The 14,942-nt window shown below is 34.3% G+C and overlaps 1 protein-coding gene across 1 annotated transcript in view; it reads right to left on the minus strand.

Moving 5' to 3' along the window:
* Cog6 (component of oligomeric golgi complex 6) overlaps nt 1-14,942 on the minus strand; it is a 74,650-nt gene that overhangs the window by 38,242 nt on the left and 21,466 nt on the right. Inside the window, exons 9-12 of the mRNA XM_027928957.3 lie at nt 9,828-9,956; nt 9,658-9,749; nt 8,006-8,070; nt 3,057-3,148 (exon numbers count right to left, since the gene is read on the minus strand). Of these exons, the coding sequence (XP_027784758.2) occupies nt 3,057-3,148; nt 8,006-8,070; nt 9,658-9,749; nt 9,828-9,956 (378 nt within the window). The remainder of the gene's footprint in view (nt 1-3,056; nt 3,149-8,005; nt 8,071-9,657; nt 9,750-9,827; nt 9,957-14,942) is intronic.

A 14,942-nucleotide genomic window follows, 5' to 3' on the forward strand; every position in this document is an offset into this window, starting at 1 on the left:
ACTAGTGTTCAGTAACTGGTCCAGATACTTACAGACATTTCTTCTGATATTTCACTTCATATTTCTACCCAACATGCTTATTTGCCTATTGCTGTTTTAGTTCTAGGTATTATATACTGATATAGAAGACGAGAGTTAAAACTCTTTCATACAGTTCTTTCCTACCACATATCCAAACATGACCTTCCCCAGCTTTCCTAATACACTTATGATTATAGGGTTCTGATAAATATTTAATGCTTACACCTTTATAAGCACATTAATACTATTCAGAGCTGAACAAGGAATTGGGGCCAGCCAACATGGTGAAGAAGCAGGCTGATGAAGAAGATGAACCCCACCTGACAGCCATGCAGTAGGCCTGGAGAGTAACCACCTGGACTGGAAGACAAGAGTGCTCCAAGAGGAAGGTCAGGAGGAACGAGGGGAAGGGGATTGCTTAATGTGTTAGGCTGTATCTCTTGGAAGTGTACAGCCCATTTAATAGACTGGATCTAAAACAGTGATAAGGGCAAAGGAAAGTAAACAAATACAAAAACAGAGCAGTTACTGACTTAGAGTGAAATGTTCCAGGAAAGGATACAGAATCTAAGTGTGCTAGATTCCTTGTTTCCCGGATTCCACATCCAGGAAGTACACTGGTTAGACTGTGCATGTTTCCTGCTTTTCCCCTAAGTTGGCAATTCCTCTACACTTTTCTTCATGAGTTTCTCCTCTTCCTGACGTCTACACACTGGCATGCCTGAAGACTCAGTTCTAGGCCTTATTCCTCACTCTTTCACTCCTTAAGTAATCTTACCTAGTTCTATTGTTTCAGATATTACCTATACGCTGAAGACTACCAAATTTATAGTTTGGGCCCTCATTTCTGTTATGTCACTAGCTCAAGTTCTACTCTACGTTCACAGGTATATCATATCTGACTTGGCCAAACGGAACTGGACTCTTTACCACCACCACCCCATCAGCCTATTCCTCTCCAATAGTTCCCATCACAACAAGCAACAATATCATCCACCTTGTTATTCAAACCAAATGCCAAGAACTCATCCTTGACTACTCCCATCTCACATTACCTGAACAATTTATGTCCTACTGGCTATAACATAAAATGACTCCAGAATCACCACCTTGAAGACTATCACTCTTGTCTAACCCATTGTCTATGCTTCCTAAATACCTGCCTTGCTTCCCCTTAATGCCACTACATTATATTATCCACATAGTTTCCAGAATAACTCTACTCATTACTCAGCTCTGGTCACACAAAATCCTCTCAAATCTTTCTCAACGACTCAAAGTCAAATCTAGATCTTCAGCCTGGTCTACAAGTCCCATATGACCTGCCTCTCTCTACCTTTCTGACTCCCCTACTCCTTCCAATTCATTATAGAGTCCAACCACTGGTCTCCGTTCTGAGTCTCCATAGTGCAACCTTTTCCTAGCTTCAGAAACAATGTACTTCTGCATAGGAGATCTCTCTCCAAGATCTTTCCATGCCCAACTTCTCCACATTTTTCAGGACTCTCAACTGTCACCTCCACTGAAGGAGCTTCAGAAATTGTCACAAACACGCACCTACTCATACACGGTCACTTCCTATAATTTCTATTTCCTTTCTCCTGCTATATTTCTCTTCAGGGCTCTTATCACTATCTAAAATCATACGTTTCCCTTGTTAGAATATAAGATTAGGAATTGTTTTGTTCATTGCTATTTCCTTAGCAACTAGAAAACCAACAAGTTTACAGTCAACTTTTTAACTGACTAAATGAGGGAATGTGTCACCAAGTAGAAAAGGAACATGCAAAAACACTATATCAAAAGATTTTGTTATCCTCCATACCATGATCAAATATAGAACAATTATAATTCTCAGAGCCTAAAAAACCTATTATTATCTTTAAAATCCAACTGATTTTATTTATAGCATTTTCTACATTAGAAAATAAGTTGTCATTACCTTCAAATAGGTTTTTATGAAGCACCAATCATGGGTATTACCAAACAATTTTTTTAAATTACTTTATAACTTTTTTATAACATACCACTTACTATGTCTATTTGCTTTTAGTTGCTCCAATGTTTTCTAAGTATTTATCATACTCATTTAAAGAAGTCTAACTCATTACAACTGGAGCTAATTTATTGTTAAAGTATGAGGAATATTAATAATAAGTTTGTATCTAAAATGTTATATTAACCCAAATCTAGTGCTATAGCCTGTGGCTTAGTTTTATTTGAAAATCTACCAATGGGATGTGAAGTCCTTTTTTTAGATTGACATTTGAGTGGCTACTCTCAGTCTCTAACAGGTAGATAGTCATCACTGTAATTTTTGTGGTGTTCTGTGAATTAGTGATCCCTGAACCTCTCTGGATCAGACAGTTATAACCCTCTTGGGTTTTAACAGTTGGAATTCTGATCCTGATACAGGCATACTGGATTTTAAATAATTTTTAATGGAAATATATGGAGATTATAAAAAATATAGCTTAGAAGGACATTGTTTTAACAATTCCACATACAGTGCAGATTTCCAGTGACATTTATAATACTGCTCAAGTGTGTACTACCAAAAGACATGCAAAGCAAAAATGAGTGCAAATTTTAGAATAAGACAAAGTTGCTTTTATGTAGAGAAGATAAAACTATCACTCTATTTTATCACTGATAGGAAACCAAATGCTAAAGAACAATTTAGGTTATTTACATCCAGAATAGGATATGTCACTCATTATGTTCTATAAAGTTGCTTCAGTTGTCATGGACCTTATTTACTAATATAGGAAAACTCAAATACTTTGAAGATCTATATTGTCATACAAGTTGTGTGTGTTTGTATATGTGTGGTTATGCTTAAAGAAGAAAGAAAGAAAGCGAAATGACATCAAGGTAAATATGCAGGTATAACAGGCACATAAGGAATCAGACCATGTGGAGGTTCTACCAGTTACACTTAAGCACCCAATGAAAACAAAATATCTTATACTGTCCTCTAACTGATAAGAAATATCCCAAGGGATTTAACAAGCACATTTCATTATTCCACTTACCTGATTGTATGATGATAAAATTTTAGGAGATTAGAAATTTTATATAATAAAACTGCTCCAGGTTCAGCAAGTATCACTTGTTCAATTCGAACCTATTAAAATATGTAACAAAAATTAAACATTTCTTTAAAAATGTCTTTTCTTTATTAATGATGTGGTATGAATAGCATCAAAATTGAAAGAACAATTTCATTCATGCAGAGATCATAAAATACCTTCTTAATAATATTTACTAATAGTAAGTCATAAGAGATGATAAACATCTTAAACATAGGTATACTCTACAAAAATGATCTGTGATCTGCAGAATTTGGCTTAGGGCAATTATCATCAGAAATATCACATAAAATGGGGTCATTCTGAAGTTTATTACCAGTTTGAAAATAAATTTAGTTCAACAATAAATCACAAAAGCAGTTGCTATATTCTTAAAACACATATAATTGGTGAAAATAAATGCTCTGTCACAAAATATTCCTCCCAAAATTAAAGAATTTCTTAAGCTATTGTGCCAAGTTTGTTCCTATTAATCAGAGTATAGGAAAGGAGATAAACTGTAAATTAGTATCAGCATATTTACCTAACTATAAAACTACTGGGGCAATAATTAGATCTGGCTCAACATTAGCTACGAGGACTCTCCTCTAATTAAAATTCCATCTCTCACTGATCTTTCTCTTCCTTTGTATTTCATTGCTAATGAACACACTCTCAACCACACTGATATGTATCTACTTATATGTTGCATCTGCCCTTAAGCTACTACTTATATTGTAGCTTCTTGCTTTCCTAATTCTACATATGAACACAGACACTGCACTGTGTTTTCTGCTTCCTTTACATCTTTGCAGCATCTGGTAGAACAGCACATACATAACAGATATTTAATAAATCCTTTTGAAAGTTGAAGTTTCTCTGTAATTGGATTTCAGAATATGTCACAATGCCAACAAATGAAACCTGATAAAATGAGATTTATAAATGTATGCGTAACACCATACAAAACCTCTCGAATTACAGAAATTAATTTATCTTTACACTGATGTGTTTATAAAATTGATCCTTTGGAATAAGGCAACAGAAGAGCAAATTACACTATACTGCAAATCATGAATGGCATTTGAATTTAAAAATCGTAATTCCACTTGATGATTTCTTTTTAGATCCAGGCCTCATGGAAACTTAAATTATATCTTCCATCAATAAAATGATATTTTTTCTAAATATCAAATATAATTATTAGAGCAAAATATAAAGGTTGTTAACTATAGACAGAGTTTTTCCTTAGCAGATTTATAACACCATCTGAGATTATCTGGCAACCTGCCTTCTAGAATTTAGAGGCATCAGGAAAATATTCTTTATTCCAGTTCTCTTCAGACAGAGAGAAAGGAGTGACGGGCAGGAAAGGAGGAAAAAAATGCAGAGGGAATAGAGGGAGAAAAGAAGAAAGAGGAAAGAAAAGCAATGCCCACCTGAAGGGTCATGCCACAAAGGCTTTGAGGGAAAGCGGCCTCTGTCAGTGAAGGCAGACACTACGACAGAGGCGGGCGGCAGCATCAGGAGATTCACAAATGACACATCAAGACTGATTTGTCTGCCACATAGAAAGGAGCAACATGTCTTATGAGAGCTAGTAAGAGACCAACCATTAAGCAAAAGCCAGAAGTATCAGGAAAAACAACCAGAGACCAGAGAAACAAAAATAAAAAACATAAAAAGAGACTCAAGAAGTGGTAGCAGCAAAGACTGATTGGAAATTAAAATGGCAATGACTGTGAAGGACAAACATTATTATCAGAACTTTAAAGTAGATCTAAAGTTTGTATAACAGTTCTAGCACATAATAACCACTCAGTAAATCATAACTGTACTATGAGAAGGGCAAGGACGGGACAGGCAGACATTTAAAGTAGCAAAACAGGCAGTCCAACAGCAGAAAAGCTGGGCAAGACATAGGAACAGCGGCTCTCTTCTCCAGGGCCAGTAGGAGTGAGGAGGCATGAGAAGTGGTGCTCCTGGGGACCCGGGGAGAAGGGAGCCAGGAAGGGATACTGACAAGCCTCCCTTGCCTCAGTCTCACAGGTAAGGCACAGAGTAGGAAAACATCCCCAGGTCTCCAGCAGTCCCTGGGGGCACCATGAGTGTATCCTGCAGTACAGTATTCAGCTCTACTTCCCATACCATTTACCTTCATAAACACCCATTTTCATAGAACCCACTGTAATTTACATACATTAAATTTTTATTAAAAGAAATAGAATCCAAATGAGGGCTGAATCTTTCAGGAATCTACATTTACATTTACATTAAAGGACCATCTTACCCATGGGCTTAAAGAACAAAAGGTTGTGTGTGTGTATGGATTCTGATGTTTCTAGCTACAACTTAGCAGTGAATACACCTTCAAAAGTAATGGGTTGGATGTTGATGAGCCATAGAATCCTAACACAATATATTTAATTTTAAGTTTAGGGCACAGATTTTTTTTAAACAGGAAATAAGTATAAAGATCATGTCTTAATACATATGCTTGCAAATATTTAGATCTACAACCTATGAAATTTTCTTTATTGGGAAAAGAAAAGGCTGAACAGGATAGAGCAAATAAAAAATGAAGATTCTCAAATGTATCTATGACCACTGAGACCATTTCTTTATGCTTCAAAAAATCAAAATTCCATGGGCTGCGTGCGGATGTAGCTCACTGGTAAAATGCTTGCCTAGTATGCATGAGGTCCTGTTTGGTTTCAGAATGAACAAAAGAAAACAAAGCAAAACAATGTCTCAAAATCAAAATGTCCCCTGTCCTTTAAAAAAAATCATTCCTACAAAGAAAAAAGACTGAATTGACAGAAAGGCAGTCAAAACATCTAATATCATATGTCATTAAGAAAAGGTTAGTTGTTCGTCTAAAAGAAAGAAATGTTGTATTAATGGAATGCAAAAGCAGATAATTTCTAAGAAAAAATTCAGAATTATACTTGCAAAAGAAAATATTAAAGTAAGATTTCTTTTTCCTCAGCTAACAACTACATCATTGAAGATGATATCAGATAGCCAAATGAAGTCACATAAGAGGAAAATTCTTCAATAGTGTAACATTTTCTGTGAGTGTATTAAGGAAGGGAAGGTACAAGAGTTATTGGATCATGAAATAAATCACTACCAAGCTCATTTGACTATAACAACTGTGAACACCTCTAAAGCATTCTCTGCAGTATGCAATAAACATTACTAGCATATGGAAAGACTTAAGATTTCTGCCACTTCAGAAACCAAAAAGATTCTTTTTACACTTTACAAATAAAAAAGGTATTTGTTAACTGTATTTCTTTTTTACCTTTGGTATCTTACATTACAATTTGCCAGGGATGGTCATAGTAATGTCCTATAATTGTTATCAACACCTTTCTGTGTATATACATTTAAGGAAAATGAAATAAGAATTTCTAAGTACATTTTAAAACAAAGGCAGACTTGAGTATAAAATTTTTTATGTAGGTAATGAGTGTTAAACAATTTTTTTTCTTTATTTTTTGTTTATTTATTTTTATGTGGTGCTGAGGATAGAACCCAGTGCCTCACATATGCGAGGCAAGTGCTCTGCCACTAAGCTACAACCCCAGCCCCGAGTGTTAAACAATTTTAACATAGAACATTTCTTAATCAGACTAAGACAGGAAACTATAAGATCCATTGAAATGTCAAAGAATTATAATCTTTTATGTAATTACTTTTTTAAAAAGAAAAGCTGCAATAGAAATAATACTATAAGTAAGGAAGGAGGAGATAGGCAAGGCAGATAAAGCACAATTTACTTATCAAAGTGACTAGGAGTTTCACTTAACCGTAAGTGACTATAAAAAGGCCTAAAAAGTATAGGGGAAAAAAATCTTATTTTTATTTTTCCTTTTTTTTTTTTTTTACTTTTCTAATAACTGCTAGTATACAAAGCAAGCAACATTTATATGAGCTATAAATGTCTGAAAATCAAACTATGGCAAAAAATAGTTCATTTGGGAAACGTGTATTAAATACTTTGCTATTTGTTTATAGTTGTTACACAACTGGACCCAAAGATGATCAAGTTATAGTAATAATTAAATTTGGGTGTGTTGTCTGAGATTTTCTTTCCTGAGATAAAATATAAAGAAAAATCTCAGAAATGAAAGAAATTAGTTTGAACCTTAATTCTTGATATAAATAAGCCACAAAACTCACAAATTTCAACTTCTATATGCTAAATTGAGATCAGTCAACAAAGAAAAGACAACAATTACCAAGTATTCCATAAATACTAATAAAAGAAAAGAAAATCTGCTCCGAAGTTTAGCACTAGGAAGTATACAGTTATCTCATTTAGTCCTCACAGTGACCCTTGACAGCAGTTATTCCCACATTCAGGTTAAGTGTTAGAAAATAATGGTGCAGAAGAGTTAAGCAACATACGATTAAATGGTAAAATGGAAAATTCTGCCCAAGTTTGATTCCAAATTTTGTTCCTCTAATGTAAATAATATTGATGATGATAATAGTATACAATATTATTTTAACCGTTGATTAATAATTATTTATTGCTATAATAAACAAAAGATTACTGTGTATGAAGTAATAAAACAAATTAACATTTTCATAGGAAATCTTTAAGAATTAAAACATTAGTTATTTTAATTTAAAACACTTTTCTCAACTGATTAATGTAAATAACTGTGGGAAGTAATCTGTAAAAAAATAAGTCAATATATGCAAACTAAGAATATTTTTAATTTTCTTTCTTAGAGAAAAAACTGACAATGATTATATTTAAATGTACTTTATTTGAGCTTGGTAAATGTATTAACAAAATAACAGCTTTAGCTCAAGCTATTATCAGTTTCTTTAAACTCATGAGAATAAAGCATTGTTTAACCAGACACTTTTTAACATATAAAAACAAAATATTTTACCTTTAGAGGTCTGCACACACCTTCAGTGATATGCCCAACAACTTCTTGAATATTTTCTTCAACACCTAAAATTAAGTACTCAAAATTAAAAATTTTTTCCATGTAACTTTTTCATATAAGTTCTAAAAGCTAACAATAATACCAGGATCAATGGCATTAGTGACATTTAAAATAACCATTAACAATATTGTATTAAGTTTGATATGTTTGGGGACATTACTAGTTGTCTTAATAACATATTACTAATTGTGTCAATGACTGATGTGTGTCTCAAAAAGTCTTCTTAATTCCTTTGACTGTTAAATAAATAAAATGAACATTCATCGTGAAAAAAGAGTAACTGTATGAAATGGTAAAAAAGACCATGAAACATATCAACTGAAGGAAGATGTGAAGATGTGCTAGCACTTGTTCTACAAAAACCTTATTCAAGGTGCAGCACAGGGCACAAAAACTGACAAGGACAAAGATGAAAAACAAACACTGCAATCTCACAGAAGACACTGACATTTTTAAAATACCAACTACTTATCAGGCACTGTACTGGGTAATGACATTTACTACTTATAACTACCTTCATCTTTACATATAAAGAAACAGGCTCAGAAGATTTAAGTCACTGCTGTAGAATAACCTTTTTCATCTAATTTATACATCCTACTACATACTATATATACTATAAGTAGACTATATATTACTATTTTCTCTACCTCTTAATATTGCCCCTCATGTATACTTTTCTAAAACACTTTTAAAGAAATACATTTTTTTAAACTGGATAATAACAGATTTTTAAAAATTTAAAAATGAAGAATATGCCAATCTAAGATATATATAGCATCTAATATTAAAGAGCTGAAATTTATGAAAGTATTATCACCAATTTGTACATGGCCTCTTATATATCATGTGATAAACCACAGTGATGTACGGCTGAGCCACACAGAACAATCAAGTATTACCAGATGAAATATTTCCCTTCACTTCCTATCAAAGGGAGCATCTCTCAATTACACATCAAACCCTCAGACTCTAACCAGGCCTTCGAAGGCAGTCACAACTAAGAAGATTTGAAATTCTAGAGATATTAGCAGCTATTAAATGTAGTCATTGTTCTCCCTTGAAACCAAGACAAAAATTTTAAGTACATTTAGTACACGTCGTAACAAAACCTCTTTATAACAGTTTCATGAGAATGAAAAAAGATGCTTGGTGATAGAAATAAAAGAATTAGCAACTTAATGACAGTAAGCAAGTTACTCAGTCTGTTTACTCACAGATACAATGAAATTAATACCAATTTTTACCTTTAAAGTGTCAGGGTGAGGATCTGAAATAATACACCAGACACTCCAAAAATGTTTTAGGAGCAAAACAGAGGAGCGTAGGCTTGATGCGGAAGGTAAGAGGGTCTGCTACAAAACTGAACTGTGTATGACAGGATGACAGCAATGAGGAGGAAGTCTATTAGCAGCATGCAGTGGGGGGAGTCATAGCAAGGACGAGGAACGAGGATGTTTACCAGACCATCTAGATGTGAAGTGTTTATCTCAGTGAAGAAGATGGGCAACAAGAACAGAAATAGAGAGCCTCAAGAGCCTAGTGCTGCTTTCTGCCTGGTGTTAGCAATACAACACCCATTGTGCACTCACCTTGTGCTGTTACATGCTTCAGGAGGGCTTCCAGGTGTTCCTTCTCAGAAGCAGTAGCTTGATGAAGCCACGCCAACATATCTCCCACATACCTAATGACAACTACATGTTAGTAAAAATGTCCTGGGAAAAAGATCAACTGATGTCTCTACTGACGTCGATTACTGTACCTCAAAGGGTCGTGGGAGTGCATTTCAATGGGCCTGGGGGTACCTCCAGGGCCCCCTCTTGTAAGAGCATCAATAAACCCGCGAACAACTGTACTTCGCCTGGCTGTTCCAAATTCATCTAAGGTATACCTAGAAGACAAGGTTATATGAGAGATTTGGGTTTTTTTCCTAAATTACATCAAGCTAATCACATAATTTCTAAGATAAGCAAACACAGTTAAAGCATCTTTGGGTATTCTCTTTCAAGTTATATTGGTTTTAAATTAAAAAATAAATATTGTGAGGTAAGTTTAGCATGTTGAAAATTAAGTCTAAAAGTACAAGAAAGAATGCTTCTCCCAAGAAAGAATGCTGGGACTGGGATTAAAACAGTTCCTTATTCCTCAATGGCAACAAGGAATAGCGCCCTGGATTAGCAAAAGTAAGAAAATCGAGCCAAGGTGGGAATCCTGAACTCTTCAGGTTTTGGTTTCTTTGCAGTCCAAAATATGTAGAGTTTTATGTGAAATCATATACCTAATTCTCAGAAGCTGGTTATGATTAGAACTGTGTAATCCAAAATTAAAACTTTTTCTTCTACATTAAAAAATTCTCCTTATGATACTATTACAACTTACCACCCCCCAGATTGTTATCCATTTTTAAAACCTTATTTTAACTCCAATAAATAGAGATTAGATGTTCCTTAAGTTTATTAACCAATCATGCATACATAACAAATATCTCTTATTTTAACAGACATTTAGAAGTCACCTATTGTAACTGAAAATGGGGGAAAGTTTTTCTACAGGGAAGGGGGGGAGGACAGGAAAATTTGGGGAGCAATTTATGAGGATGGCCTGGAGCTGCCAGGAGTACCCATTTCATTGACTGGACTCTGCTCTTATCATTATCATTCCTAACACCCATTCCCCAGTTAAAAGTTTTATTTTAATGTACGCAGGAAAAATATTTGTATCAACCTAAAGTCAGCAGATTTCACACCCTGACTTTTAAATTCCTAACATTTTCTCCCAGTCTAAATATTAAGAATTATTTTTTATTAACCAATAATACCTTAACAAAAGTTACCAACATTTCCCAAAGATTTCCAGCAGAATTCATTCCTTAGGTACTTCTGCATTCTTTGGCATGTTGCTAACTTAATGAAAACTCCACATTTTGTTAAATATGAGAAAGCTGGGAGATGTATTATTTTCAACTAAAAGGAAAAGTGTAGTGAAGTGGCAAATAACTAGAATTTTTAGGAATCCAAACCTTTTTGAGGACTGTTCACTATTAACTAGACTGTGGTTCTTTGTGTGTGTTTTTGCTTTCAATTAAAAGGAAATAGTTTTGAAATTCTCTGCAGTGACACACCAGCCTAGGAAAGGGAAAATGCACTACCAGCAAGGCCTGTTAAACTACATGACCGCCCTCCATTTTTTTTTAAACATATGAGGATCAAAATGCACACTTCTATTTGGATCTCTTACTCTTCAGTTACACATATGATCTATGTGAATAAGGTATCTGATCCTATGAAATAAGGCACTTATGATCAGACAACCCACTACAGTAAAAAATTCATAAACCTTTCACTTTTTAACTATTTTTTTTTTTAGCTCTAGAGAGACACAACATCTTTATTTTATTTATTTATTTTTATGTGGTGTTGAGGATCGAACCCAGTGCCCCATACATGCGAGCCAGGCAAGTGCTCTACCACTAAGCTCAACCCTAGCCCAACTTTTCACTTTTTAAATACATAAAACTAATCTCCTTTCCTAAAATGCTACCATAGTAAAGAAAAACAACATGATTTCTGTTCCAAGATATTCATTGGGGGGACAGTTATACCAGAAACACATAAATTCACTGGTTATTTTAAATGGGAGGGGATAAGCAACCCAGGTAAACACTGCAATTTAACAGATATAATATGGGATATTAGTAAACATTATAATCCTTCTGCAAAACAAATATAATTTAAGCAAAACAGACTGAGCCATGAAGAATCTTCAAAATATCCGTGGCCATGAAACATCTTTCTCAAAGACAGAAAAATTTTGATAAAAATCAGACTCTCTTCCAATAAAGTTCAAAATTTCAAAATGTTGCTTTATAAAGGTTATAAACACTCAAATTGTCTAAACATTCTAAAATTTCCCTAGTGTAATTTTTTTAATTGTGTTCATCTATATTAAATAAAAGAAAATTCTGGTTAAAAGGCAAATTAAAAGAAAGATTTTGATTAAAAGTCAAGTGATAAAAGAATAGTATAGTTGTTTTTCTTTGGAATGCAACAAAAACACATAAAAATGAAGAAAAATAAGTTTTGTAAAAACTACTACATTCTCAAATAAGTTATGTTCTGAGGGTTTAGAAAGAAAAGGTATCTATTTTTTCATTTCCATTTATAATAAATTTCTTTTTAAAGAAATTTCTGTACTTGATGTATTAAAATAATACATTAGTATTACAGTTATATACTACCTAAGAAACACTTGAGTTAGGTTATTTTCAATAACTGATACTTTTCTTGCACATGATAACACATTTGAGACACAATGTACAGAGAAGCTTTTACACATAACTTAAAAGAAGTTCAAATACTGCCATCTGGTGGTTAACATGAAATATTAAGTTTTTCCTAAATTTAATGAAACTACTCCTTGGAAGACAGATGATTACTTAAGAAAAGGCAAATTTTCTCTTTTTAAGCATTCATCATATCCCAGTAAATGTTCTTAAAAAACTACTTCCCCATTCCACTCCCTAATGTCTCTTAAAGTCTTTTAAATTTGCCATCATTGCCCATTTCCTGGCACGTGTCTTTCCCAGATAAACCTTTACCACTCTATTTGCCTCTCCATTCCATCTTTCAAGCTTTTCCCCTGCTTGTCATATAGACCTTAAATACATCCCTACTTAACTATCAGTTTCTTAGTCATCTCCTTTCCAAATAAATAATATCTAAAATTAATGCTATGCCAAGCAATATTCTAAAGCACCTCATGTGAATAAACCAATTTAATCTTCACAAGAGCCCTGCAAAGTATGTACCATCAGTATCTTCATTTTACAGCTAAGGAAAATGAAGCTTTCAAGGGCTTGTTTAAGAAATCTGGCTCAGCACCACAACTCACAATATCTAACCAACCTAGATGCCCTTCAGTAGATGAATGGATTAAAAAAATGTGGCATTATACACAATGGAATATTACTCAGCAACAAAAGGAATAATCATGGCATTTGCAGGTAAATGGATGGAGTTGGAGAAGATAATGCTAAGTGAAGTTAGCCAATCCCCAAAAAACAAGTGTCAAATGTTTTCTCTGACATGAGGAGACTGATTCATAGTGGGGTAGGGAGTGGGAGCATGAGAGGAATAGAAGAACTCTAGATAGGGCAGAGGGGTGAGAGGGGAAGGGAGGGGGCAGGGGGTTAGAAATGATGGTGGAATGTGATGAACATCATTACCCAAAGTACATGTATGGAAGACCCAAAATGGTGTAAATATACTTTGTATACAACCAGAGATATGAAAAAATAAGCTCTATATGTGTAATATAAATTGTATTGCATTATTCTGTCATATATAAAAATATCAATAATAAAAAATGAGAAAGCATTTTCACAACTACAAATTTAAAAAGAAATCTGGCTCAGGAGGTTGTGGCAGGAGGATCACAAGTTTGAGACCAGCCTCAGCAATTTAGCAAGGCCTTAAGCAACTCAGTAAGACCCTATCTTAAAATAAAAAGGGCTGGAGTTAATGCTCAGTGGAAAGTATTCCTGGGCTCCATCCAGGTACTCCCCACACCCCACCCCAAAAAGAAATCTTACTCAAAAATTCACCTTATGAATTCATATTGAATTGCTTCTTTCCAAGTGTTGATCAAGAATGATAACTTACAGTGAGTACCACCTCACCCCAGTTAGAATGGATATTAGCAAAAGAAAAGTAACAAGTGCTTATGAGAATGTAGAGGAAAAGGAACTCTTATACACTTCTGGTGGGAATATAAGTTATAAGAGCCATTATGGAAAACAGTAGGGAGGTTCCTCAAAAACTAAAGGTAGAACCACCATGTGATGCAGCTATCCCACTCCTGGATGTTCAAAAGAAATGAGGTAAGAATGCAAATGAGATACACACATGTCTGTGTTTAACACTGCTTCACTATTCACAACAGCTAATATATGGACTCAATCAACAGATGAACAGATAAAGAAAATATGGTGTATACAAACATGGAGCATTGTTCAGCCATAGAGAATAAAATCCTGTCATCTGCACCAAATGGATGGAACTGGAGGACATCATAAGTGAAATTAGCCAGACATCAACAAACAAGTATTGTATGTTCTTTGTCACACTTGAAAACAAACAAAAAGTCAGGCTGAAAGCAGAACAGTGATTACTAGAGATTGGGAAGGAGGCCGCAGGGTGGAGACTGGAAGAAGGATGGATGGATACAATCCCTGCATGCTGTATGCATGTAGGGAAAGAACACAGAGAATCCCATTAATATATACAGTATGTGTTGGGAAATGGAAAAGTTACATTTCTGTAAAAATGCTGACTAGAGAAGTCAACTGTCCTTTTTATGTGTCTGAAACACAAAAAGGCACAGAAGCATCTTTTAGAACAAAACCTTATGAACAAATATTAATCTGCAGACAATGCTAACTAACACTTGATTAAAATTAAACACCAAATGTTTTACATACCAAGAGACTTATAATCATTGCCAATATCTTGAAGTAAAAATACTAGAAAGAAATTTCAAAGTAGAAACAAGCTGCTAAGCTGCTGATCAACAGTGACCATGCACAACATTCAGGGTACTATGATCTGGCTCTTACTGCTAAATCAAGGGCAAACTTTTGCAATGAATCTCCCAAAAGCGCATGTTTGCTCTCAGTCCACATCTTTGCACCTGTTATTTCCTCAAGCTGGGATGTTCTACTCAGTAGCTTCTTCCATGAAAAATACTTATTCAACCACAGAAATCACTTTATAACTCTTTCCCTCAGGAAATATTCCCTGACGATCATTTCTTTCCCCTATCCCAGAATATGTGAACAACCCAACACCTGAGATTCTCCCTCTAAACCAGCAATTAGTAT

The sequence above is a fragment of the Marmota flaviventris genome, chromosome 4 (assembly GCF_047511675.1).
Source record: "Marmota flaviventris isolate mMarFla1 chromosome 4, mMarFla1.hap1, whole genome shotgun sequence".
NCBI classification, from domain to species: Eukaryota; Metazoa; Chordata; class Mammalia; order Rodentia; family Sciuridae; genus Marmota; species Marmota flaviventris.